The 27,835-nt window shown below is 40.2% G+C and overlaps 1 protein-coding gene across 1 annotated transcript in view; it reads left to right on the top strand.

Moving 5' to 3' along the window:
* Positions 1-27,835, top strand: part of naaladl2 (N-acetylated alpha-linked acidic dipeptidase like 2) — a 411,382-nt gene that overhangs the window by 293,178 nt on the left and 90,369 nt on the right. Inside the window, exon 13 of the mRNA XM_030727141.1 lies at positions 5,060-5,206. Coding sequence (XP_030583001.1) covers positions 5,060-5,206 — 147 coding nt within the window. The remainder of the gene's footprint in view (positions 1-5,059; positions 5,207-27,835) is intronic.

The following is a 27,835-nucleotide window of genomic DNA, read 5'->3' as shown; positions in this document are numbered from 1 at the left end:
GTATAAAACATACAAGAATAGGTCAATCAGTATCATTAGGAAATCTAAAATTGAGTATTATAATAAGATATTTAATGAAAATAAGGACAATATTAAAGGAACATGGAATATATTAAATATTATTATTAGAAATAAATTAACCAAAGCTAATTATCCTGATTATTTTATAGAAAATGCCAATTACAAATAGGAATGTGGTGGTTAATAGATTTAATGATTTCTTTGTTGAGGTGGGTCCAAGACTGGCCAAGGAAATAAAAAATATGCCATCAGAGCAGAAAAGTGTAAGTGAGTTTTGTGGACTTAATAATTCAAATTCATTATTTTTGAAACCGGTAGAAGAAAAAGAGATTATTGAAATGGTAAATAAATGTAAAAATAAACTTTCAAGGACTGTGATGATATTGATATGATGGTAGTAAAAAAGGTAATTGATGGAATTGTGTCCCCTTTAACATATCTGTGTAATTTATCATTCAGAACAGGCACATTCCCTGAGAGAATGAAAATTGCTAAAGTTATTCCTTTACACAAAGCCGGTGATATTCATGGTTTTACTAACTATAGGCCAGTCTCTTTACTTTCACAATTCTCTAAGATAATGGAGAAATTGTTTGTGGCAAGGCTTGACAATTTTAATGAAAAAAAGCAATGTTTTAATGGAAAGTCAGTATGGTTTTAGGGCAGCCAGGTCAACATCATTGGCAATGATAGAGCTAGTGGAACATATAACGGAATATATACAAAACAGAAAATACGCAGTGGGGATATTCATTGACTTAAAAAAGGCCTTTGATACATTGATCATAAAATATTAATATATAAAATGGAAAGATATGGAGTGAGAGGGGTAGCAAATAACTGGCTGAAAAGTTATCTTGACAACAGACAGCAATATGTACAAGAAGAAGAAGAAGAAACAGCCTTTATTGTCCCACAGGGGAAATTTGGGTGTAACAGCAGCCGCAGTTATTATAAATATAAATATAATAATTTACACTATTAAGAATATATATATATAAAAACAACAAACAAGATTAACAAATTGGTCAGTCCAAATCTTCATGTTTGAATATTACATGTGGGGTTCCACAAGGCTCAGTATTGGGTCCCAAGTTGTTTATTATGTATATTAATGATATATGTAGAGTGACTAATGTTTTGAATTTTGTTATATTTGCTGATGATACAACTATTTTTTGTTCTGGGGATGATTTGAAACAGGTTTTGGATGATGTTGGCAAAGAAATTGATAAACTTAATTTATTTCTGTGGAACCTATATTTATCTTTAAATTTAACTAAGAAAAAATTTATGTTGTTTGGAAATAAAGAAATTAATACTATGGTATAGTTAGAAATTGATAATGTAAGGATTGAACAAGTGTTCCAACATAAGTTTTTAGGAGTAATTTTGGATCACAAGTTATGTTGGAAACCCCATATCAAACGTGTGTAATAAGATGGCAAAAATTATAGGGATATTAGGGAAAACTAGGCATATCTTAAATATTAAAACTTTGTACACTCTATACTGTACAATGTTATTACCATATTTAGAGTATTGTGTTGAAGTTTGGGGTAACACATTGTAGATTCCTGTACATTAAAATGATCTATAGAGGATTGGGTAGATTGTATCCCGGGGTACTTTGGCGTGGGTAGGTGTGTGTAGCCATGCATGCTTGTGTCAGTATGCATGTGCATAGGTATGGTTGGTTAATATTATAATCCAGTTTAATCATGAACTTGTAAAATGCAATGGGGATAGGACTAGATAAGCTATTGCTTCTTCCTGCTCCCTTTTCGAACACCTTGAGATTGTTATAAAATACATTGCTGGTCATTTTATTTATTGTTGTTTGACTTGCATCTGTTATATAGGTAAATATATGTACATATGCATATATAGATATATGTATGTTTTATTTTCCTATACGTTTATTTTTCTTTGTTTTTAATTCTGATTGTTCGAAATAAACTTCAAAGAAAAAAAAAAAAAAAAACTTTGGTGTTTGGGGATGTTAGCTGTGCTGGACCATGACATTATTAAGACTCTGTGATGGCTGAAGGACACATTTTTATTACCATAAATACCAACTTTAGTTTCAATAAGTAAACTTGGCACACAGTATGGGGAAATTTGTGTTTGGTCAATTATTTCTTTGTTGTAACGATGCTTCTTGGCAATAAATCTTATACCGTTGGAAAGCCTGTTTATTTCCCCTTAAGTGGAGCCACGTTTGTAAGAAAATGCATTTGTGGGTTGAGCAGCAGAGTTGAGTAAGTGGCCTGTACCCTTTAAAAACTTGCCAGATCTTCTCTGCCAATGCCAAACAGCTGTTTGGCATTCGGGTGCTAATAATCAGCCTTGTCATCAGTGGATGCAGTCTCAATGCAGAGAGAACTCAAGATGAGATTCTGTAAGCAGTGGCAACCCTATATTTCTACAGACTGGGACTGAATTCTACAACGTTCACGCCCACAGAGCAGGTTCATCAGAGGCTACCTCCAGAATTTGGGACTGGAGAGGATGGAATGGCCTTGCCTGCAGTCCCGACCTCAACCCCACTGAACTGTTGTGGGATCAGCTTGGGTGAGCTGTTTGTGCTAGACTTACCAACACAACCACATTGGCTGACTTGCCATTTCACAGCAGTGTGTGACCAGCATGAGGAGGAGGTGCCAGGCTGTTGGTTCTTCCACATGCTGCTGAGGCCTCTGTTTGTTAAATGAATAAATTGCTAAATTGCTGATGTGTCTTGTTTCTTCAGACTTCAATCATCCGATCCAACAAACAAAACCAAACAAGAGTCAATAACAGAAGAAGCTCTTTGGCATTGGCAGATTTTTAATGGGCACAACACACATTCAACCCTCCCACTTAAGGCACAAATGCATTTCCTTACAAATGTGGATCCATTTAAGGGGAAATAAACAGCCTTTCCAACAATATAAGTTTCATTGCCAAGAAGCATAACTACAACAAAGAAACAGTTGACCAAACACAAATTTTGTGCTGTTTATTTGTTTTAGGCTCCAGTGTGCCTCATAAATGCTGTAAATGTGTTACATGACAGTTGTCTTAAATAATAGCTGTCGTCCTTTATCAGTCTTGGAATTATAAACGTGTGGTGCAAACATTTAGTTGTTTCTGTGGTCAAAGGTCTTGAAGGTGTCCTGTGATAAAAAAAAAATTGAACTTTAAGGATTATATTTTTCTTTTATAAAAATAACCCCTATAGTTTTCAGTAAAGAAATCAATTATCAATAATATAAAATCATATTTAGGATTGTTATGTCATTTCCATTTGTCACACAGACATGTTTCTTCCTCTGTTTTCATATCCTGTCAGTTTTAATGTCTGTGTTTCTATTAACAAACTTATAACCAACTCAGCTGATGAACTAAGCATGTTTTTGGACTTAAATCATGAGCATAGTGTTTTTTGCAAACAGTGCTGTATTGCTGGAATCCTGAAACGTGGCCTAGATTGTCGGCCGTTTTAACCTGAACACTGACGGAAGGAAAATACAGAAGAGATAAAAATTCATTTTCAGCTAAAATAAATAATCAGCTTCGTTTCATGGCTGACGCTAATCACAGCTGTCAGGGACAGGTATACATTTAGGTAACATTGTTACTGTAGCTAACTGCATGTTTCACCACTAACATGTGACTTGTCACCTGGTTTTACTGCAGTCTGGTGTTGTTAGAAACAGCTGCTCTTACAGTTATTGTAGAATCTTAGTGGAAAGAAGCCACTTGAGAAAAACTGTAAATGTGTTTGATTTAGTACCCTAATAAAGACAACTCAGACATTACTATTCAGTTACTTTATGCTGTATTGTAATTTTAATTAGCTTAATAAAAGGAGCTATGGTTTAAATACAATAAAGACACTCATCCATAACTTTATTAGTTCCACCTATTCTTTGGCTTGTTAATGCAAATATCTAATCAGCTGTCAACAGCAGCTCAAGCCAAGATGACCTGCTGAAGTTTAAGTGACTTTGACCACGACATGTTTGTTGGTGGCAGACGGGCTGGTCTGAGTATTTCAGAACAGCTCATCTGCTGGGATTCTCACACACAGCTCTGGAGAAAAAGAGAAAATATCCAGAAAAGGAAACTGAGGCCACCGTTTGCTCAGGCTCACCAAAGTCAGACCGCGGTGCACTCATCTTCTGATGGCTGCTTCTGGCAGGATAACGTCATCGTGTCGTAAAGTTCAAATAATCCGATTCACGTGACACTGAGTTCAAATGTGTTCCACAGTCTCCAGATCTCAATCCAATCGAGCACCTTTGGAATGTGGTGAGATGGAAGATTCAGATCACAGATCTGCAGCCGAGAAATCTCGAGCAACTTTGTGATGCTATCATGTTAAATGTCTCGTGTAAACAATGACTCTGTCATCAGAGTGAAATATGAACAGACAGTATTTTATTCCATTGCAGCAAAGCATTGGTATACACTAATAAACTCAGATGCATTAAACACCGAAGGTGAGTTTTACTAAACTTAGGGCTCTATTATTCTACTTTACTGCCCGTTGACAGAAACAAATCAATTCAACACTTGGGTGTGAAGGACTATGGGAAGATTACATAACTATAAAGCTGGGAATTGTAACACATATCCCAACTTTTCCCGCAAAAGGTTAGCTGTCTGATTTTTATCAACCAAACAAGGAAACCTCAAACCAAACATCTTGTTCCACTAATACAAGCATGGTGGGGTCAGAAAGACTCCACATTTGGCACAGGTATACCATTTAATTTTAGAAAGTTTACCAGGCTTTAATAGTTTTATGAAACTTGTTTTGATGTTCTTTGCAGTTTCCATGTCCCAGCTATCAGTGAAAGTGGACTTTTGGTTCTTTGCCCACTCATTTAGTTGAGGGTCTGGTCTCGTTAGACCAAAATATCTGCCTTGTGTTTTACCTACCAAAAGTAGTGAGACTTATTTCTGAGGACTTTGATGTCACTCTTCTTTTAGTCTTTCCACCAATTAATTTTCTCCTCTCTTCCCATTATTCTTTCCTCGTCTTTGTCAGAGACAGTTGCTGAGTTGTATCCGTGGTGGGAACTGCCCTGGACCCAACGTCAGCTCACTGCAGTTGCCTGGAGATGTGAGTTTCTTTGCCAACCAACTGGCTGTGCCTACCATGGAGTTTGCCTTTGAACAGACTAGAGCAGAAGAGGTACGCCTAAACCAAAGACCCAATTATTTTATTTCCATTTAATTGTGACATTCATTGCTCTGATTTTATGCCAAGCTATGTTGTCCCCTGAGAGCAGAGGAGCTACCACAGTGCAAGATACAGTCTCATGTTTTCTCTTAATTTCTGATAGTAGAAATTTCAGTTAGAAGGAAAAACCTTCTCTGGGAAAATACACATACCTGCCACTAGTCTGTGTGTGTCATACTTTAGTTAAAGTGCATTCTTTACCATTTTAGTAGTGAAAAGAAAAATAGATGCAAGCTGCAGCTTTAGTTTCCCAACAGTAAAACAATGCAATATGTACTCTATGCACTGAGGCAATGATGACAATTAAAAGTGGGCTATTTAACCAAAAGGAGAAGAATACTGTCTCAATTAGTCTCGATTCCCTTATAAAGAAAGTCTGGTGAAGATCAGATCAGATGGAGATCTACCACAAGGCCGTTACTTTATATATAAGAGAGGGAAAAAAGAGGGGTGAACTTAAAATTAAAGGCAGAAGTCGAATTCCTGACAGCTCTATTCATTTCCATTTTAAGCCATTTTCCCAGCTGGGTCACATGACCATACGTGGTACACTGGAGACTGGATGCGATGGCAGTCATCGGCGGCCGATATAGTGTTCCTGTAGAGGCGATGAGCGTTTTCAGACTCAGTTCAGCAGAGTGCAGTATGGCATGTCTCTTTTGCGAGCAACAAATGCACATCACAGTGCTCACAAATTATGCATGCCCCCATTTATTTCCATTAAAAATGCAGTGTTGATGTTTGTTGCACTGCCTTGGGGTGGAAACACAGTGATTTAGTCCCAGCTTATCGGCCCACTCAAATTTGGAACTTCTGGCTTGGACGACGACTTTGAGCTTAATTAGCGCGAGAGATCTCCATGATGTTTATCTGCCCTCGAGGTGCCTTTACAACCTGAAAATAATAGGTAGTAGAGGGTGAAATCCACAGAACTGGGTTTATTTAAGAAAGACAAAACCCAAATGAAATTAAAAACTATCTGATAGGTAAACAAACTTGACTCTGTTAGGGAACACCCCGTTTCCATTGATTAGTTACAGCTTAATAGCATTTGGATTGAACTGCAGTTTTAAAAATCAGAGGGGAATGAAATTTCCTCTGCTGCTTTATATGTGCTGGGGACGCTGAGACAGACAGTAGAACGTCCACAGCTTAAACTTCACTCCTCCGTCCTCCACACGGTTCAGAAACTGAATTTTCTCAGACCAGTTTAGAATTACTTTCAGGCTGACCGCTCAGTCCGGAGGCACTACGGCAGAGAAACTACCAACTACTCCCTAATGAAAAAAGAACAAAGCTTTGTAAATGTGAAGGTTATTTCTGATGATATTTAGATTCAAGTATGTGTTTATAGGTTGTTGGTTCTAACTAAATGTTATGATACCCAAGTGCAAGAGCAGCGAGCTAACGTTAACGCGTTATCAGCTGGAAGACAAAAATCCTCAGTGTGAATTCTGACACTTTTGGAGCGCATGTTTAAGCATTAGGTAAGACCAATTTTTCATGATCTGCCACCATAAGCAGGCATAAATGCACATTAGCCAGTTGCTGAAAATACGATGTCCCTGCATTGCCTGTAAATACTGTGTGAATGTAACACAGTGTCATGAAAAGCAGTTTTCCTGCCACAGGAAACTGTTTCAGGCTCTCATATTTTCCTCTGTAACCTTATTGCCACTGCCTGTATCTCACTTCTCCCAAACAGCTGAAACACCTGTGGAGTTTTAAATATGGTGTTCCTAAATGTGAGCACGGGACAGGAGCCGTTTCCTGGATTACAAAGTGAGCTCAAAATGCAGCTGCGTCTGAGGATATTTGACCCAGAATGTGTCGCTCTGTGATTGTAGTCCAAAAACAGGTTTGTTCCTTACATTTTAAATAAGATGTCCAGCAGGACAAAAGGAGGACTAATACAGCGCATGACCTCAATCTGTAACCTGCACACACACTGACTTGTCTTCCACCACATCTCCACTTCCCTCCTCTCAGGTTAGGGTAGTGTCTCCTTGATACAAAGTTGCGTTGGTAGGATGTTCAGACAGTTATATAAAAAATGTCTTGAAATGATTCACGATGCTTGTGATTTTATTTTTATTTATTATTTTTTATCTGACGAGCTGCAGTGGGTTTTCGCTGCTCAGAGGGCTGTTGATGTCTAGCGAGTATCCTTCGTCAGTTCACTTCGATATATAGCAGCAGCTGTCGTGCACTTTGCGTTGTGAGGTAAAGACTTCATAGAGAAACTTTTCAACAGGAAGAAATCAGAAATGGCCTCAGGGAGGGCGGCTAACTACTGCAGCTGTTTGGGGTGAGGAGAAGCGAAGAGGGAGAGGAAGAGCACAAAAACGGCAACAACGCCAGATCAGAAACCCGCCTTTCTGGAACCAGACCTGCAAAAATGTACAAGGAGAGAGGGCGGTGTGGAGAGCGAGAGGGAGGAGAGACAGCGCCGGTGCCGAGTGTGGGCCTCGAGTCATGTTTGACAGGCAGGTGTATCAGCACCTGAGAACAATGAGTTAAAAACTGTTTTTGTCAGTGTGGATTTTTGTGCCCAGCAGCAGGGCCGCAGCTGAAACTCCAAATGCCAGAAACAGTGAGTGTACGGGAAATGTTTATCTCAAATTATCCTCAGTTATTTTTAACAGTTGTAAATGTCATCTTTTTATATTCCGTCAAATACTGTGTTAGTCATATCTCTTATTTTTCTCCCACACACTGAAGGCAGATTGTGTTCTGCTCTTAGGCTCTCCCACCATTACATACTATCAGTGTTGTCATGGTGAGTGGCCCTGATTTGGAGGAGGGGGAGGAAAGCTGTAATACGGCCTGACTTTCACATCCTCTCCAACCAGCTGTGCTTAGAGCCAGAATTTGGACAAAGGTGAAGCGTGAAGTAGATTTACTTACGTATAAAGTACAAGTACACAAAAAAAACAAAGTTAACAAAATGCTGTCCATGGACGCCCCGACGCTGGAGTGAAAATGAACAATTGTGTGTTTTCCAGTTCTTGTGTGTATATGTTTAATCTTGTAACAAAGGCCACACAGGAGCGGTTTTTAGGCTGTGAATCCATCGGTACAACAGAGCCTGTCCAAGATGAGAAAAACAGGGTTCACACAATGATCAAATAGCAAATTGTTCATAGACAAAAGGGTCTAATTGTCTCACTGGAATGACACATTTGATCTCAGCACTGGTTTTGAGTCCACTGGCCCCTGCTGCTGCATCCTTGCTGAGGCCCTTCTGGTGATTGCAGCAGTCCTCGTTGCAGGTTTAAGGGAATATCATCACCTCACCTCTAATGGTGGTGGGCGGGTCTTGGCACAGGCATGCTTTGTCCAAGCTCAGCTTTTAGCTGGGGTGTTGACGTCCCGCGTGAGACTTTTGTCGTTCAGTGATCAGTGATGCACGCCTCGACTCAGGGCGAGAGGGAAAGAACAGCACATTGTCATCAGCATAGAAGCAGGAGAAACCATATAAGAACAATTCATTTTAAAACACTATATATACACATATTTCAAAAGCTGGTTGTGTGCTAAAGTTAATTCTTTTTTAGAAATTTTGAATGCCATTTATTTGTACTTTGTACCTCCTGTATAATGACAGTAAAGGCATTGTATTCTATTCTATTTCTATTGGCATTTTCACTCTACTATAATCTTCCTGTATCAAGCCAGCCTAAAGTCTGATAAATGCTTTAAATGTTTTCTGAGCGTTGATGACTGTGATTAGTGTCACTGTGGGCAGCACTGTTACAGTTACTGTGTGTGTGTGTGTGTGTGTGTGTGTGTGTGTGTGTGTGTGTGTGTGTGTGTGTGTGTGTGTGTGTGTGTGTGTGTGTGTGTGTGTGTGTGTGTGTGTGTGTGTAAGAATTAATGACACACTGCGGGTAGAACAAGAAAAATATCTGTCTATAAAAGCCGTGAAGCACCACTGCTGATGGAGGTCCTTAAACTGTAAATGTATTAAAATGGAAATGTTTTAATCTTTTCAGTTCTCTTAGTGAGGCTAACACTGCTGTTCATTTATAATCAGTAAATTAAGTTGTTGATCTAACTAGGCTGGAAAGGAAAGTGGAGAGAGAGGCGCAGCAAAAGGCCCACGGGGTCAGACACGAACCCCGGCCGTCTTCTCGGGTTTTTTTAGGGTCCTTGTGTTCCTTTCGGCCAAAAATTCAAACCCAATAAATCACTGGGATGAGCAGGTTCCAGTGCAGGCTGTTTATTAGACATCTTAGTTACACAAAACACAGACAGTAACACAGTTAAGGCTGAGATCCACGCACAGAGAAAAGGTGAGAAGAGAAGGAGAAACAAAGTGACAGAGAAAGGTGCAGAAACAGGAAGAGAAGGAGAAGAGGACAGGAAAGGGAAGATCAAAAAAGTAAGAGCATGAGACAAAGAGCGGGCCAACATCTATATCTTAAAGATGATAACTGCCCACTTGCCTTTGACCCCTCCTAATTTACATAAAGTCTCAACCCATGAAACTTGAACCCCAACCAATCACCAATCACCCACGTGGGCTAAAGAAACAAACATCACCAGGGTACCTCAGTGGTTTATGACAGCTCTGACAGGTGTCATGATGAAGGATCTTCTTTCTATTAAAACCTCTGCTAAGAAAACACCTCTTTGACAGTCCCCACTTAGCTAGAATTTTACCCCTTACTAATCTATGTTACAAAAACACAGGTGGGTCTGCAGAACTCAACTTTTGGAGCCTATGTGTCATAAAACCTCCTAAAATACTACATGAGGTTACAAAAGTCATGTGAACCAAAGATGTTCCTGCATCCCACCAAAGCCTCAAGTGTATATGAGTAATAGATATAACAGGCCTTACCTTTACCCCAGTAACCTTAATGTATTCAGTGTTCATTAATCCAGTGTGTGTGTGACTAATATAATTTAATACTTGATAGAGAAATAGTGACAGTAAATATCAATATAAAAGTGATCAAACATCCCCAACAGTCTGCACCACAACCATGTGGCGTACGTGGCTGCCCGCTCACCCACTGAGCCGGCCTGATGCTGTAGACGGCGGTCTGTTGAACTCTGAGCCCAAACACAAGTGAGGAAAAAACCAAGAGTTTGCAGCTTGGATCTACAGATTATTATAAGTACAGGCGTTCGTACTCATCCCATACAGCTAATTAATCAGAGCAGGTACATATGGCTCCAACCACACGGGTGCATTCCTGAGCAACCCCTGCCTGGTTTCCAACTTTGTTCAATATTCCAAACAGGTCACTGTACTTTGTGTGATCCATTGTGTTTGTAATTGAATTCATTCATCCTCATATGCTGAGTAAACAGAGCTGCGGTGCTCGTAATGTGTCGGGAAACCACCAGATGTTGTGCAGCATCGCTGCGGTGTTCATGACAAAAGTATTGCTCACCGAACACATTTCCTCGTTTAACATCTGTTTTTCTTCCACTCTATGAAAGTTTCCTTCTCTTTGCAGTCATAAGGCTGCTCAACTTTCTGTGATTATTTACCACCCGCAATATTTTTACAGAGTTTGTTTGAAAAATGTTTGTGTGGCTTTCTGAAGCTGGTTGAGGTGTATTTTGGGGGTAGAATTAAACCTGTATTATGTGCACAATCTGAGGAACATGTTGTTCCACTGTGAGAGAATGACATGACTAAAGTTATTGAGCTCAGCTCTGTAACACATTGTTTTAATAAGTCATTGTTATGTAATGCAATGCACTCAAAAACTTCCTTCAGCATATTTTTCTTTACTGCTATGTGCAGAAATCTTGATGGAAAATTCCTTCCTGTCGGGGCTACGCGTGGGAGTCATCTCTGACATGTGTCATCAGGCAGTTGCCTTGGCTTTGGGGACCTGGAAGAGAACTCAGACAGACCACTGAGGTGTGAGAGGAATATCTGACATCCCCTCATCTCTGCAGATCATTGGTTCAGGGCTATAGTCTGGTTCAGGTGGGGAGAGCAAGAATTAATAGAGTCAGAGGGATCTTCATCTTGGCTTTGGCGTGTGCTCTGTTTAGACCGGAGGCCATTACTGCAGCTCAGTGCAGACAATTAGAGTCTTCCAAAAATGTAAGGACGAGGGCTGTAGCATCTTCCACCCTCCCACGTTTTGTGACAGCAACAAACCTGTCCTAAACCGCAGCGCTGCCTCAACGATTTCAGAGCACAAGAGGGAGTTTTGCAAAAACACTGGTTTCAGGAAATCCATCTAACAACCACAAATTATGCTTCTCTGGTTTCATCTTTAATTTATTTCCCCACTGCACCAGGAACAGCTATAATTATCTCATTGTACATTTTAACCTATGTGTGAGCACACACTTGATTGTTGGAATCCTGTAATACAAACCTTTTATTATGTTCAGGAAAGCAGCTGAAAATAATTGCTTTTATCATTTGACTCCTTCCCAGTTTGACTGAAAATGAGCTTTTGGTGGTAAAAGGCAAACACAGTTAATCAGCCTGTGTTTCACCTGCTTGTTGTGCTTGTAGGTTTCCTCTATGTTGGCTTGGTTGCAAAGACCGTTTTTAATTGGACAGTTACCCTTTGATGTCCTGGTGTAATATCATGCATTGTAAATGTAGCTGCTTCACTAAGGAAAAAAGACACAATAAGAACACACAATAGATCTTTGTTCCTGAGATAAACAGCACCTGATCTGTTTTTTTTTTGTTTTTTTTAAACTCCAGCAGGTAATAGAGGTACGATCTCGCGCCCACACTAATGCGACAGGATGCATTCAGACTGAAGGTAGAGAGACCCCACATTCATAGCAGAAATAAGCACGTTTACAGCCTGCTAAGAAAAATGCTTCTTTTGGTCTCTTGACTAATTTCTGCGTTTATGAGAACTGCACTGGTGGTGACGTTCTTAAAATGTATTGTTATCATTCAGGCTTAAAGAGATGTAGTATTAAGAAAAGGGGCGTGGCAGCACAGCTGTGCTACGAGCTCCAGCTGTTTGAGTCACTGCTCTGAAACCTCCAACCCTGCCAGCTTTTCCTTTTCAGGGTTTTTCTTGTGCAATTTGTTGTATTAACAGAAGTTGAGCTGGTGTACTCTCTGTCAGCTATCTGAACATGTGGGGATGCCTGAAAAAAAAAAGTATTAAAAACCAGCAAGGATTTCATACCATCATGCAAACCTTTGCACAGAGAGAGAAGCAGGTCTCTATATAAACTGAAAAAAATGAAAGTAAATTTAGCCAATGTTGTGCAACAGCAATGACGTAAATCACAGCGCAGAGAAAAGGGCCTCATTGAATTTGACAGAATCTCAAATCAAATTCACAAAGATGTCAGAAAATCCAACATTTTATTTGTCGAGTAAAAACTGATTCACAGAGCGCAGTGAACCTGGTGTTAGTGGCCGTGCTGTGACGTAACTTTGATTATCCAAATTTATAGACCCACACATGCATGTTTGACGAGGGCTCCAACTGTATACATTCTAATAGCATGCATATAGAATATGTAGTAGTTTATTATCAAATAGAAGTTTTACCTGCCACATGTGACAGTAATTGTTTGTGAACCACTGCTGCGAAGAACTTTTCTTATCCTAACACGATCGAGTTTTACCCGAGTAAAGCATTTTGTCAGTAAGTAAGATGCATCCTGTATCACACACACACATCAGTAAACATGTCATTTAATGCATATTTGGCAGGATGCTTTGAAGTTGGCTCCAATTTCATTACACCAGTTTTCCAGGAGCACAGCGAGGTTTGATTTATCACTGGTACCAGCAGCAGAAATAGCATTTTATTACAGCAATTTACAGTGGCATTTGGTCCATTTCAAATGGTGTTCCTCATCCTGTACGTCTGGGTTATAAAACACAGTAAGTGAAGTCTCGTTAAGTGGCGGTAGATACCTGTCAGTGCCTCCAACCTTCTTGGAAGTCTAAAGCTGATGGGGAATGATAGAAGGATATTACATCTGCATCCAGCTCTCCCCTGCACAGCTGTCAGGCCAAAACGCCCCTTGGTGCTTCAAATGGTGATGATGCCAGGGAACGGTCATGCAAGCTAAAGCACACTAGCGCACATCAGTGTGACTGTGTCTGTTCAAATCTCCATCTGACACATCTTACATGAAGTAATTTCATTTGCAGCTTTGAAGATGGGAATTGCTGATGGTGAGGAGACACGAGTGAACTCTGTAGGGTAAATGTGGGAGACGGCGAGAGTGAGGACAAGGAACGAGTTGGGAAAACGTCAGGAAGAACATGAGTCGCCAATGAACCTTAATTCATCTTACAAAACAAACAAAATACTAAATTTTGAATATTTGAACAAATCTACATATATGCCTGGGTATCTGGAGTCTTCTATGCTGCTGAGTTTACTGTATAGTACTAAAGAAGAAGGAGTCCACCCAGAGCACAGAAAACTGTGTGTCATTTAATTATTGATTGCTCCATTTGGCACAGTTTAGACAGGTCATCAGTGATTATTTAGTAGATTTATCATTTACCAAAACAGTTGATAATATTGTAAGTTAATTGCAGGGTGCATGTAGATCTGTTGGATAGTTTTTTGTATCTTTTTTGCACAACAGTTTGAGACATTCAGATTCGAGGCAGCAAGGTGGCTTGGTTAGCAGTTACCTCACATTGTGAGGTCATGGGTGTGATTCTGGGCCAAGATTTGCTTGTCATTAAGAATATTTGTAAGTTCAGGCACCAGCTCATCCATGGAGTTTGTCCTCAGGCACCATACGGTGGCTAACTGCAGCTCCCAGTATTTAGAATGGGTTTAAAATGGGAGATTCTCTAATGGGGACAATAAAGGTTTTCTCTGTTACAATTGTTAGATCAGCTATTTCTTTGTTGTAATGATGCTTCTTGGCAATACATCTTATACTACTGGAAAGCCTGTTTACAAATATGACTCCATTTAATAAGGAAAATGCATTTGTGGGTTGAGCAGCAGAGTTGAGTATGTGGTTTGTGCCCATGAAAAACCCACCAAGTCTTCTCTGCCAAACAGCTGATTCTGCTACTGACTCTTGTTTGGTGTTGTTTGATTGGACTGGAAATTTAACAATTTATTCATCTAACAAAAGGGCCTCAGCAGCATGTGGAAGAACCATACAGCACCTCCTCCGCATGCTGGTCTCACACTGCTGTGGGACCAGTGCAAACGTCATTTTGGAGGATATAGTTCGATCCTAGACTGTGGAGATGGGATTGCCACTGGTTGCAGAATCTCATCTCAGTATTTATCTGCATTGAGATTGCCTCCAATGATGACAAGCCTGATTGGAATACCAGAAGTTTAAAGACTCAATAAATTGTTTGGCACTGGCAATATGCCATATAAGAATTGTTACAACGAACCAAAGTTTATTTTTACTTTCTAGGCTCTTGCAGGTTGTTTGGTTATAACAAGCTTCCCACTGAATGCATAACAGAAGATTTATTGGTTGGTTGCCAAAATTCCTGCTCTGGATTGCTTCAAACACTGACCCCCTTTAGTAGTTCTCTTTGTTTTCTCACCTTTTGCCATACGTCTTCCACTCCACAGGCTTTTTTTCAACCTCTGACCAAACCATAACTGCAGACCTCCACTGCATTAGCCTAATTTTTCACTCTCCTCTTACACACTGTTGTAAGTGCACCACTGGTTATACTCCCACGGGAACATTTCAGTTTGAATGATTTTAATATTTTTATTACCATGTATTATTTTATTACCACGTATTAGGAGTCAACTAAAGCCTGTGTAAACAGGTGATAGAGCACAGTGTTGTAGTAGCTGAGTCAGCAGCAGTGATTTAGGAAGGGATGAGCCATTTTTGCTCCAGTTACCATTACTGCAGAAGATCATCAGCTTTTTCTGTACCTCCAACATTTCTGTCCAGAAAACTGAAACCAATCTTTGCATGACCCAGCAGTCTGTTTATGAAAGATTATTTATCAACAAGTCCCTTTAATGGCCTCCCCAGCACTTAAACCTGGAGGAGATATTTGCTTTGGTCAAGCATTGTGAAAGTTCCTGTGAAGTTGCACAACCGTGCATGAAAGTTTGGTATAATATCGAGCACTGATGGGGGGTGGGGTGGGGGGTCAGCACATTGTGATGTGCTCTTTGTTCGGTTATTGGATGTTCAGCAGTTTGTTTTGATATTGCACCATCAGTGAGATGAACAGGTCTGTGTACTAAATGATTGATTGATGTGTGAAATGTGCTTCTTCATGATTTAACTGTGTATGCTGGTGTGAGAGGTGAGGCCGGTATCAAACTGAAGTGAGCATGAGTGGCATTAATAATTGTACATACTTAACATATGATAGGATGAAGAGAACAGGAGCCATTTGAAACTGGATACAGGTTACAGTGTGGCCTTGATTTTTATGACTCAAACAGTGACCTCATAGATTTGTGCAAGCAGCCTACTGTGGATGAGTATGTTCATATATAAACATTTTTAATGGTGATAAGGTACATGTTATATCCACTGGTCTTGTCACGTATAGAGGGAAGTATCCACCCTGCTAACCCAGAAAGTGTAGCACCACAGCACCGCCCGTCTCCTAACTTAGTCTGTATGCCTGTGTAAACGGGGACCACTCGTACTGTCCACACAGAACAAGGAGAACAGGAACCTGCAGGCCTGTTCTCCATAAATTACCAGTAAGTCCAATACTGTACTGATAAGCCAACTGCAGCCACAGAACAAAACAAAAAATTTTCTTTTTCAGTCAGAACTCATGCTTAAACAGGCGCCTTTAAACTGCATTAATTCACATTTGATGCTTTAAAAAGCATTCATGGTAGTGGGATGTTATTTGTAGAACTGAGTCATATGCACTAAATTGCCTCCATAGAGTGTGTTCATGGAAATAAAGAGACATGTCATCCATTGCGATGGTATGACTCAGCGATGTGCATTTAATTGTTTTTTAGACAACAGAGGAGCTCATTGGCACCGAGCATGAATCAGAGCACACAGGAAATTCTTATTGAAAGCCTTCATCTTTGTTCTTATTTGCATGTGTCGCCCTGTACATATTTACAGATAGCTGGGACCAGAGGACGGATCCACAAGAGCAGTTTATAACTAGGAGCCCTGAAATACAGACCACAGAGCAGTGAGAGTTTCCAACTGTTTATGGGAAATAGAAGACACAGAAATATACATACAGTTTTCTAGTACACGTTGATTTATGCATCCAGATCCCAGAATAAAACTAGAAAACACAAAGCAAAAATAAACCTCCCTCCGTGTTCTGCTCATGTTGGTTTTAACCCTGATCTGAGTTAACTGCACATTAACCTGTATTAGTTCCTTTGGGGTTCACCTCAATTTCTTTTAGCTGCTTCAGATTCTCTGATCAATAAGAGTCAACACAGTTCTCAGCTTAATTATGCCTCATTTGGTTTACCCAACGTTTCACTCACTAGACCTGCAGAGTGACTGGTTACTCAGGTTTCCAGTAAAACACCAGCAGGATGAGTGGAATTACGATGCTGGGACATGAAATAAAAGGTCGACAGATTTACAGAGAAAAGCGTCTGAATCCGTTGTGTTCTTGAGTTCACTGCTCGCTGCAGTAATGGGGACTGTGGTGTAGTCCAGTGTTTTCCAACCTTTTTTGAGCCAAGGAACATTTTTTTCATTGAAAAAATCACGAGGCACACCACCAGCCAAAAATGTTAAAAAATGATACTCTGTAGCCTATATTAACAATATAGTCATTCTTATCAAAGTGTCTTAAATAGGAATCAAATAAACACAAAAAAGAACTTGATCATATAATATATATCTTCTTTCAAATAAAAAGTGCAGTTAACATGTCCACTTCAAGAACACAGCTTGAACATAACAAATGCCACAACAATGTGGTCTTATAGTAGAAAACTTCAGTGTTTTGCAAACTAATTCTGTCCAACAGCATTCTGTTACAGGAATAACACAACACAACAATACATGGAAATAGAGGCAAGCTCACAGCTAATGCCAGTTTAATATCATCATCATGTATAAGTCCCCGTACAATGTTTTAATGGATGAAGGTTATCATTAACTATAACCCTATACCACTGAACATGTGGCTCAGTGTACTTCAAAAGTGCCGCTGTTCGCGGACTTACGGCAACAATTACCGTAATAAAACCGTAATAATACCCTATGTTGGTTGTGAAGTGCAGTTTCTCAGCTTTCAGAAACTGTTTGAATTTTTCCGATAGGTCACGTTATTACGGTAACACAAAGTTCTTTTGATCAGCCGCCTCAGGCTCTGTGCTAACCAGGTGTTCGGCTAGTAGCAGCAATCGCCCAGCAGTATAGAGTTATAATATGTATGCTGTGTGAGCGTTTCAGATGGCTCTCATGTTGCAAAACTACCGCTGAGAACTGTCGGTCTGTGCATTCAACCGGTGCTTTGCGCCTCCAGTTTCTTGCTGTGGGCAGGGGCGGGCTGGGGCTGAAATTCAGCCCTGGAGATTGGTTTGGAGAGGTCTTTTATCTGATTGTACAACGGAGCAGCAAAAGGGGGAAAAAGATTGTCAACCCCCCCTTTAGCTGGTGTCTCGCCCTTCACCTCTCCTAATAATGTGCTGGCTGGGCTGCAGTGTTAATTTTGACAACAAATTTTGATTTAGTTTTAGTCATAATTTAGTGATCTGAATAGTTTTCGTCAAGTTTTAGTCAACAAATTATCTTAAGAATACAGTCGACTAAATCTACAGTTGATTTAGTCGACTAAAATATAAAGGGTGTAAAATGTAAATGCTTTTTCTTCACTTCCCTTGAATTAGTCTTTATACACACTTACACAAAATTAAACATTTATTAAAAGTTATGGAATATTATTAATAATATTAGCATTAGCGTTTCACCTGCTTCCCACACACCTGATCATTAACACCACCTCACTGAGATAATCGGAGCGTTTTACAGCAGGACGCTCTGAAAGGTACAGGGCAGTGTTCAGGACTAAGATTATAAAGGCTAATCCACCGCGGTGTGGAGATTTTCTCTAAACACAAACTGGGAAAAACACTTTACCCTGCAGGACATTAAAATGCTGACCTTTGCATGGAGATCTGGGTGACTGGTTTGCTGATGTTTAAGATTTGTCGTGTTTTTACCCGAGATAGTCGCCCCACATGATTTACACATCGTTTTGTTTGTCACAACGTCAAAGGACAAATGTGTCCATACATCGGCTCTTCTCTTTCTCCCTGCTGACATTGTTTAATAACTTAGTTCTATCGAAAGGAACGACCAATCACAGGCTAGTTTGGTCTTCCCGGGTTTAGAGCAAATTTGCGCAACTGTGCGTTTGATTGGATGTTTTCCTAACTTGTCCCGCCCTGTCACAAAATTAAATCAGTTCTGATTGGATTTCGTCCCTGCCAAGCATTTTTGTCTCATTTTCATTCATTGACGTGTCAGTTAATTTCGTCATCGTTTTTATCCTTTTAGGTAGTTTTTATTTTGTTATCTCGTTTTCGTCATGAAAAAAAAGGGCCGTTGACGAAAACTATGACGAAAATATTTCATCAACAAAATTAGCACTGCTGGGCTGTTGTGTTTGTAGCCCCTCCTGATGAAAAAAGAGCAGCTCTTAGAGCCGAAACGTTCGCGACCGACCATCACTGCCTGCACCTGTGGCCGCGCGAGCGCTGCTGTGCTTATTTGGGTTAAAAAAAAAAAAAAATTCTGATCACCGGCCGATCCGGCCTAGAAACGACCGGCCGTTCGGGAACCCTCCCGAACCTCCCGATGGCCACCCCACCCCTGGCTGTGGGGTTTCAATAATGATTCTGGTGGAGGAGTCGCTCTTATGCCTCCGCTAGTGACCACACTCCCTGGCCAATCAGTGGCATGCTGTACTCGGCGTCACATTTTTGTATCGCCTCGGATCGCTTAGAACCTCGGGTGAGTGAGTACGAAAAAAGGACCAACAAAGTGTACCTGATTCTAATGGAGATGCCGTCCAATCGCGGCGAGCCGTTCCGTATGGAAACGTGGCTTAATTCTCTTGTCTCTATGTACAATGCAATTCGCTACCTGCTGCTGTCTAGTCTAGTGATATGGAAGAGTATTACATGATTATGCTCCCAGTCACTACTGCAGCACAGACACTCGTGGCATATTAGGTGAAACTGGATAATTTCCCACGGCACACCTGACAATCTCCCACTGCACACTGGTTGAAAACACTGGTGTAGTCCGACCACCGTTCAGAAGTGTGAATTAGTTTCCTTATCTCTGGAATGTGAGTTGATCCATCAATAACAGAAGGCTTCAGTGGAAGTTCAGCTCCCCTCGGGGTGGCTCGCCATCACGGTTCAGCAGTCTCAGGTTCACAGTCTCCAGTTTTCAATGCTGACATCTCCACTCGGCTAAAACCAAAGAATTCAATAGGAACATTTAAGCCTTATTCCCGGTGTTGTGCCAAAAAACAATCATCTGCTAAAAAGTGATTTCTAATGTTTGTTTATTTTGTATGTCTAAAATGTTTTTTATATTGGTAAATAAGACTGCAGTAAACAGGATCTATGAAGGGTTTATATATAAAATAAAGAAATGACCTGTTTTGCAGTATCATTATACTTCTTTGTTTTTGTACCTACATTATAATCAGTCCTTTTTGGCCACTTACAATATTTTTATAGGACTGTGATGTTATATTTATTGCCATTTCTGATCTCGGTTGAAAAAGATATGATTAATGTCAGTGAGAGTTTTTACCTGGATACGTGAAGGACGTAAAAAAACTGATTACAGCTTCTACTTTGTGACAGGAATGTTGTTTCTGGCTCAAAATGACTCGATATCATTAATGAGGGATATGTTTGACATATTAGGGGCCAAAAAGTTGTTTACAACTGTTTAAATACAGGCAATAATTTTTTTTTTTTGGCACAACACCAGCGTTTCCAACAGGTCAGGTCCAAACTGCATCCTGTAACATTCACCGTGGCCTAAAGACTTCTGTGCACATCAACAGAAAATGTTGGCATAACACATTAAAATAATATAAGAAGACACTTATTAGGTCTCAGCTGTCAGTGGTCTCAGCTCATTTAGGAGGGAACAGGAGGGTTTGATCACACTGTTACAGTGAGCCGGCCTCGTGTGAATCTCTGGGACTGAATCTCTGCGGTTCCAAAGAAATTGCCAAACGTTTCGTCAGGCCTACAATGCTTACCCTGTTTTAAGCTTAAACTCTCAATGTACAGTTACTTATCAGCTTTGCTCAAATCTGGATTTGCCTTATCGGAAATCCCAAATAGCTTTGATTCACAGAATGCTTATCATAAAAGTGATAAGCTGAAGGCTCAGAAAGGTCGAAAACATGGGAAGTCTCATATCCCCCTAAATCTGTTCCTTATCCACTTACTCGTTTTGTGCATCTCCACCCGTACACTGAGGTTTCAGGGGTTCTAAATAGTACACTTATCTTAATGATTGCATTCATATTTTCTTAAAGAATCATCATGACTTATTACCAGATGGATTATAACTAATAGCTGAAGCCACTCTTTCTATCAGATAAGATCTTTGTATTCTAGAGTTCAGAGAAATCAGCACCACCTGATCCATCAGGCTGAGAAATATCAGCTGTTCAGTGATCCACATTAACAGTTCAACACAAATCAAAACACGCGGCTACGTCTGTGCTTCCCTTTAACTGACGGACAAAGAAATCATTTCAAAAGTGGTGAGGAAATAATTACTATTAATGCTGGTAATTAATGTTGGAGTAATCGGTAACGAGTGCGTAGTTAGTTTTGTCCTGAACAGTGTTTGGGTCAATTAGCTGTTGATTAAAGTATCTTCCAGCTGGTTCTTTATTAAAAAATCATCATCTGCCATAAAGTCCTGGATAAGGAGTAAGGGAAGGGCTGATGAGCGACTCGTTAACTTTAAGGTCGTTCCTCGTTCTTCACCTGCCTGGTCTTCACCTGCTCGGCAGGTTTTTGATCGCCTCATTGTGAAGTGTTGCTTAGGTCGCAATAAAAAAAACAGAAGCTCAGCAACAAAATCTCAGGTAAATGAAAAAACTGATTAATGTCCAAACTCCCCAGAAATAAATTACATGTTATTATCCAGTGTAAATGGGTCTCCAAGTAACTGTTTCACAAATCCACAAAATCTGTATTCCTGTTGCTCTGTTTTCCAGCACGAATAAAAGACTCCAAGGTTTTCCCAAGCTTTAATTTCCACATCATAATTCACGTCTTCTTTTTATGACGCTGTATACTTCTTCCTGCTTTTGCTATTTCTTCCTTTCCACTGACATCTAGTCCTCTTAATCATCTGTTCCCTCATCCTAACTAGGAGCATAAACATGCTGGTAAGTCATCACAGCCCCAAGAATATGGATACTAAAACAGATATATGGGGGACTGTCCATTATTTTCCCCATTAACGTACACTAAACCATGAATTCCATAAAATAAAGATTAATATCAGTCCAATAAGGCGAGTAAAACCTTTTCTCCAAATAAACTGATTAAAGGGTTTATTTTTCTCTGCATCCCTCAGCTATTAATCTTCATCGGTGCTCTCACTGCTCTTCCTGTCTGTATCTCCCCTCTTTATGTACCATCCACACCACTTTAATAGAAAATGAAAGGTTCTCTCCATCGCATTCACATTTGTGCCTCAGCAGTGCCCGGTTCTCAAACACACATTCACACACATACACGAGCATACTTATATACACCCTCAACAGATGTTCAGTCCAATCAGCTGGATTAGAGGTTTTAGTATTGGTATCAATTACCTCCTCAGGAACAGACGGTGCCAACGCTTGGGACGAGCCATCCTCCCATAGCCTCTATAATCTGTTGAAGGGAAGATGGGAATGAAAGCGGGCTCTGCAGAGGCTTTTCTCATTTTGTTGAAACATTTTGTGAATAGGAAAATAACAAGGTGCTTTCAGAGGGAAGATTTTTGATTCCCTGGTATCTCCAAACTGTATTTTAGCCGGGACACGGCTGCAGCCGCTGTGACATCATCCATTAGCTTTGGAGTCGGCTGAGAGGAGCTGGCTTATTCGGCTTCGTTTATCTCCAGAGGCTGCTCTTTGATTGTGACCAGGTAGAAAATCACGTCCGACAAAGATCCTGGCTGTTTTTTTCATAACACATACAAATCATGTATTAACTTTCATTAAGAAAAAGAGCGACGTGACCAAAGGCTGAATCACGTCCCCGAGCCGGATTAATCTTTTTGAAAATGAATGAAGCACTAAATGTCTGACCTGGAGGCTGGAGGATATTAGTACATCATGGACTCGTATTTACACTGAAGCACCCATCTCTGGCATATAATAAGTGAACTACAAACTCTAAACTTAGAGTAAATGAAACCAATATCTTTCTTGGAAAGAAGCTAAAATATGTAACCATAGAAAAGTGAATATTATTTTGTAAAAACTGCTCAGTCAGTCTAGACTGTAAGTATGAGAGAACTTTTTTTAAAATCTATTTTATGTTGCTGAGTTAAGTTTTAATTCATGTGGGACTGTGTGTGAAGCACATCGCTTTAAATCTGGTGTCTCACCCTGTAAGAGTTCATGAGTGAGCTGACAGTTGGCTTCTAATTCATTCTTGGGCAGCTTCGTGTCTGGACTCCCACACTGCACGACTGCAAGGTAAGGGTTGATATTTAGATCGATGTAGTGTTGTTCATCCAGAACATCTTAAAGGTAGTTTGCCAACATTAGCAGTGTGGTCCACTGTAAGAAATGTCTAGAAGGAGGACAAAGCTCTTCAGCATACATGTGAAAATAACTCAGAGCATTCAGCACAAGAAGCAAACCCCATCAAAGCCTCGGGAGCTGAATGAGCAGACCGCACAAAAACTGAATAAAGACAAATTTTAAGCTCATTTAAAACAGTCCAAAGATGGAAAAACTTCAATGTTCAACATCTCCACATGAAGGAGTTACTGACCACCTTCAACCGACACATAAAACATGCAAAAACATTATATTTTGCTAGTTTGATTAATGATATAAACACAATCGGAGGTTCTTGTTCGACACCATCAGAAAACAAAAAATGTTATTGATTTCTTTAATGATGAGATCAGGCTGCAGTTCTGTATCCTGACAGCTTTCTCAGCCAGGTCTGCTGTCCGAGTTTAAACCGATTTCCACCACACATCATCCTGATATTGTTTCACTTATTATCCCTCCTAAATTCATTACAGAGGTTCTAGCTGCCACCCCTCCCTGGCTCCTCTCTATTATACATCAGTCCCTGTTATCCTGCTGATAAAACAGCCTCACTGAACGCTTCTCTGCCATTACTAATTGAATACATTCAAATTTCCTCCATCTCAGTTCTAGTAAAACTGAGGTTCTTGTGTTTGGCCCTGACAGGTTCTCTAAGGTCAGTCAGTACATCGACCCCCTCGCCGGTAACCTCAGATCATCTGCTGAGAACGTTGCTGTCATCTTTGACCAGCGTGTGAATTTCTGTCATGCTTGGTCACTTCCTGTTTTATTTTGACAATCCCTTATCCCGTGTGCTTTGTGTTCAGTTTTGCTTCCCTTGTGTCATTAGTCTAATTCCTTTCCTGCTGTCTCCGCTCTCCCTGATTACCTTGTAGTGTATTTAATCCCTCAGTTCTTCTCGGGTTCTTGTCACGTTGTCATCTACGCTTCCTTTAGCTGTGTGATTCCCAGTTGAATGTTTTTCCCCTCCGTCTCCCACGTTAGTTACGGCTGACTCTGGTCCAGCCTTGGTTAAGAGTTGGATTTTGAGTTCTTGTATTTTGTAAGAAGACGTTTTTATTAAAGCTTCCCATTCAATCCAACCTGCCTGCCACACAGCTGAACACTGACACATGTATACTTTAATGCTTGTTTTTTATTCAAACTATGAAGCACTTTTTAACTCTGTTTTGAAACGTGCTATACCAATGAAGTTATTATTATTATTATTATTAATCTAGAGAGGAAAGTGTGGAGAAAAAATGGCCCAGATTAAGTCACCTCATCTGTTAAAGAATGCTTCTGAGTTATACAGGAGCGTTTTCTTTGCCAGTACTCAGGCGAATTGAATTTATTGGTAACATATCATCATTCAGGACAAGAGCCTCAAACAAATGTGAAAAGGCAGCCGCGGAGCTCTTCAATGTGGAAAGTCTTAGTCTGGCTTATTCAATCATCTGATCTCAGTAAAGCTGAGCTGCATCCACTTACCAAAGGGCAGACTGAAGACAATGGAAAGCTGCACTGTAAGAAATAATGATTTTCACTTTTGAACTTCTGAACTTTGGCCATTATGTGTTGAGTGAAATGGTTACAGTGTGGCTGATCCACACAGTAATCCACAGTCAGGTGATAAAAAGCTGCAAAGATCACCAAAAAAAGTGACAAATGGAGTGATGGTGAAGAATAATTGGTACTAACGATGGTTCTTGCAGGAAAACTGAAGCAGCAGGGCAGCCTTGATTACTTCACTTTGTTTTTATCCTCAGAGAAGGCGCAGAGTCTCGACAACCAATGCACGCACAAAGTCTGGTGTTTTCTAAACTCTAAATTCTTGTTCTGTGATACTCTGATTGAGAGTGGGATGGAGCGCGTAGCACACATGGTAAACAAATCAGAGGTTCATCGAGTTGGCAGTGCAAAGAGAACCGTTAGTATTTTTGAAGAAACTAGGTCTTAGACTTTGCGCTGAGAATAGACGTCTCAGAACAGCAGCTTTTGTTGGCGTCCCACTATGCTGCCGCTAAACACACACACACACCTTTAAATACATGAAACAGGTAACTTATAACTATGACCCGCTGTGTGCAGGAGACATATAGGCCATTAATCCTGAGTCAGTCCCTCCCATTCAAACTGTCATTTTGTTTTATTCCTTAAATACATTTCAGCTGCCAGTGGTGATGCTGTCAGTTATCCTTCGATATTCTGACCTGCCAGAAGTCATCTGTTAGCCATGGTGTAGTTGTCACTGAAGCCGCCTCACATTTGACCTGGTTAATTGGTAGTTTTTATTGGAATTGTGCTTTTGAGTTGAAGTTATGTTGGTTTTGTTGGTGGAATGAAAAGCATTTGCTTAAAATGACATCACTTTGGAGGCAATATAATTAGCTCTTATTTACGTTGCCACAATGTCCATTTTGTTATGCAGCAGCTTCATAACACACAGACCATAAATGCATCTTGGGCAAATATATTTTGAGATACTCGAGAGTGGAGCTGTCTGTGGGACCCTGTGATTTAAAGGATCGCTCTGTTCACACAGTTTACCCACATAACTGAAACCGGAAGCTGCTGAAGTTCCTTTAAAGTGACCGAGACTGAAGAAAAATGTTTTAATATATTTATTATCTTTGTTCTGGGACTTCCCCGTGGGGTGGAGGTGGGTTTAAAAAGCAGCTTACAAAGGCAGCAGCAACTGTCTGCAGGCTGAAGCAGCATGCGCCACGCTCCCTTTACCAATGAGATGCACAGAAGGAATCAGCTGAGCCATCAGCTGACTGCTGAACTTGACTGCCAGAAGTAATAAAGCTACTTTAAAAGTAATGCCACGCTTAAATTAACATTAGCAATTGAAACACGTGTGCAGTTTTGTTAGTTTTATATTTGATTTTTCCAAAACTGATTCATCAGCCTGTTTAGCTTAAACAAAAAAAACACAATTAAACATAACACAGAAAAAGGCAAACTTAACTATAACTAAGCACAGTTATAACTAATTTTCTTGTTATTCAGTTTGAAATTACATAACCATATCCTCACGTCAGATGCCTCTAAATGAGAGAGACGGGGGCATGAGGTCGTCAGAAGTTCAAACTCATAACCCAGTGGCTAATTTATGATTAGAAGAGAGGGTGGCAGCTTTAGCATAGACCTCTCTGCGTACCCTGGTCTCAGTGCAGCCCTTTTCTATGGGTCAGCTAGGTTTTCTAATCCATATGAGTAGACATATTAAAGTTTCCATATGTGTTCTCATGCATGTCTGAGTACATATCTCCGGTTCAGCAAGTGTGTTTAGGACGATGCATCTTCAAGCAGAATACGTTTCCATGCATGTCAGGAAAAATGTTTGCATGCTTGTTTAAGTGTATATTTTAGTGATTGTTGGGAACTGTTTGTCAAATGCTGGAGCAACAGCAGTTTTTACCTGATGTCCTTCAAGTGCTCCGTTTCCCCTCACGAGCGCGCTGAGTATAATAGGATCATACATGACTGAATGCATGCAAAATGCCCCAGTGCCACTGCTGTCTCTGTGTGTTTTCTCGTCATGCAGCCCTAACATGTACCGACAGACCAACATGCATCTCATTTGGTATGCAGGAGGATGCTGTAAGGGACGCATACAGTAACGACCCTTCAGTGTAGAGAGAGGGAAAAGAAAGCAAATGTGTGCTGAAATCACAAAATTAGGCCAACAGAGCTGAAAAAAAGTTTGTTTTTTTTTGTTTTTTGCTTTAAAGCATAAACATAACATAAAACATTATGAACATGAAAATAATTTTGAAAGATTCCAGGAATACATGCATGCACAGAAATATCTAATCATTGTGTCACTGTGACGCTGCCTTTAATAAGACAGGAGCTGAGGCTCTGCATTAATAAACTGATCTGTTGTAACTGAAACACTCGTTATTCTGAGGGCTAACATAAAGAAACGTGTTGTTGTGATTTTGTGTTCTAAAAATGCAAAAATGTACTGAAGACACACAATAACAAACTGGATATTTGGCTCTCTCCCCCCTCAGCAGATGACCCCCCCTCCCTGAGCCTGGTTCTGCTGGAGGTTTCTTCCTGTTAAAGGGAGTTTTTACTTCCCACTGTCACCAAGTGCTGCTCATAGGGGGGGGGGGGGGGGTTCTCTGTATCATTGTAGGGTCTTTACCTTCCAGTGAAAATTGCTTTAAGGCGACTGTTGTTGTGGTTCAGCGCTATAAGTGAATTGATTAGTATTAAGCAAAAACAGTTTTTTCTTTAATGATCATATTAAAATATTTTAATGAGTACTTTGCTGCAGTTTCTCCGGGCCTGTGAGACCCAGATCTGTCCTTTCTGGAGTTCCTGTCAGTCTTCAAAATGAATGCAAATCATCTTTAAACTTCCATCTTCAGTTCTCTTCACAGATGTTTTTTTTTGGAGAGGGTGTTAAAGTCCAAGGCTTTTGCTTTGCCACTCAGTAACAGTTGAAGTAATTCTATTGTGAACTTGACTCTGTGGCTTTCTTTGTATGTACTCCAGAGCATTTTTTTCATCATTCGACCACCTACCCTCTTTTAAATTCTGATAAATTTCTTTTTCCTGCTGCAGAGAATCTCCCGCAGTAGTGTGATGCTACCACCATGTGATGGTGGCCACAGGCGACAGCAGTCCTCAGTGTTTTCTTCAAGTCTGTCCAAAACCGTCCAGTTCTCAACTTGCAGATCACAGAATCTTTTTCCTTATGCTCTCAGTGATCCTTAAAAGGAGTTAAGCAAACTCTGAGCCAGCTTAAATGTGCCTTCTGAGCAGAGTGGCCTCATTCCAGCTGCTCTAGGTGACAAAAGGGGGGGATTGATGGCATGCTGTTCCAATAGTTGTCCTTTCGAATGGCTCCATCCCTGCAAAGGACTTCT

The sequence above is a fragment of the Archocentrus centrarchus genome, chromosome 4 (genome assembly GCF_007364275.1).
Source record: "Archocentrus centrarchus isolate MPI-CPG fArcCen1 chromosome 4, fArcCen1, whole genome shotgun sequence".
NCBI classification, from domain to species: Eukaryota; Metazoa; Chordata; class Actinopteri; order Cichliformes; family Cichlidae; genus Archocentrus; species Archocentrus centrarchus.
Note: the sequence above shows the minus strand (reverse complement) of the source record. Positions and strands in the feature narration are given on the sequence as shown.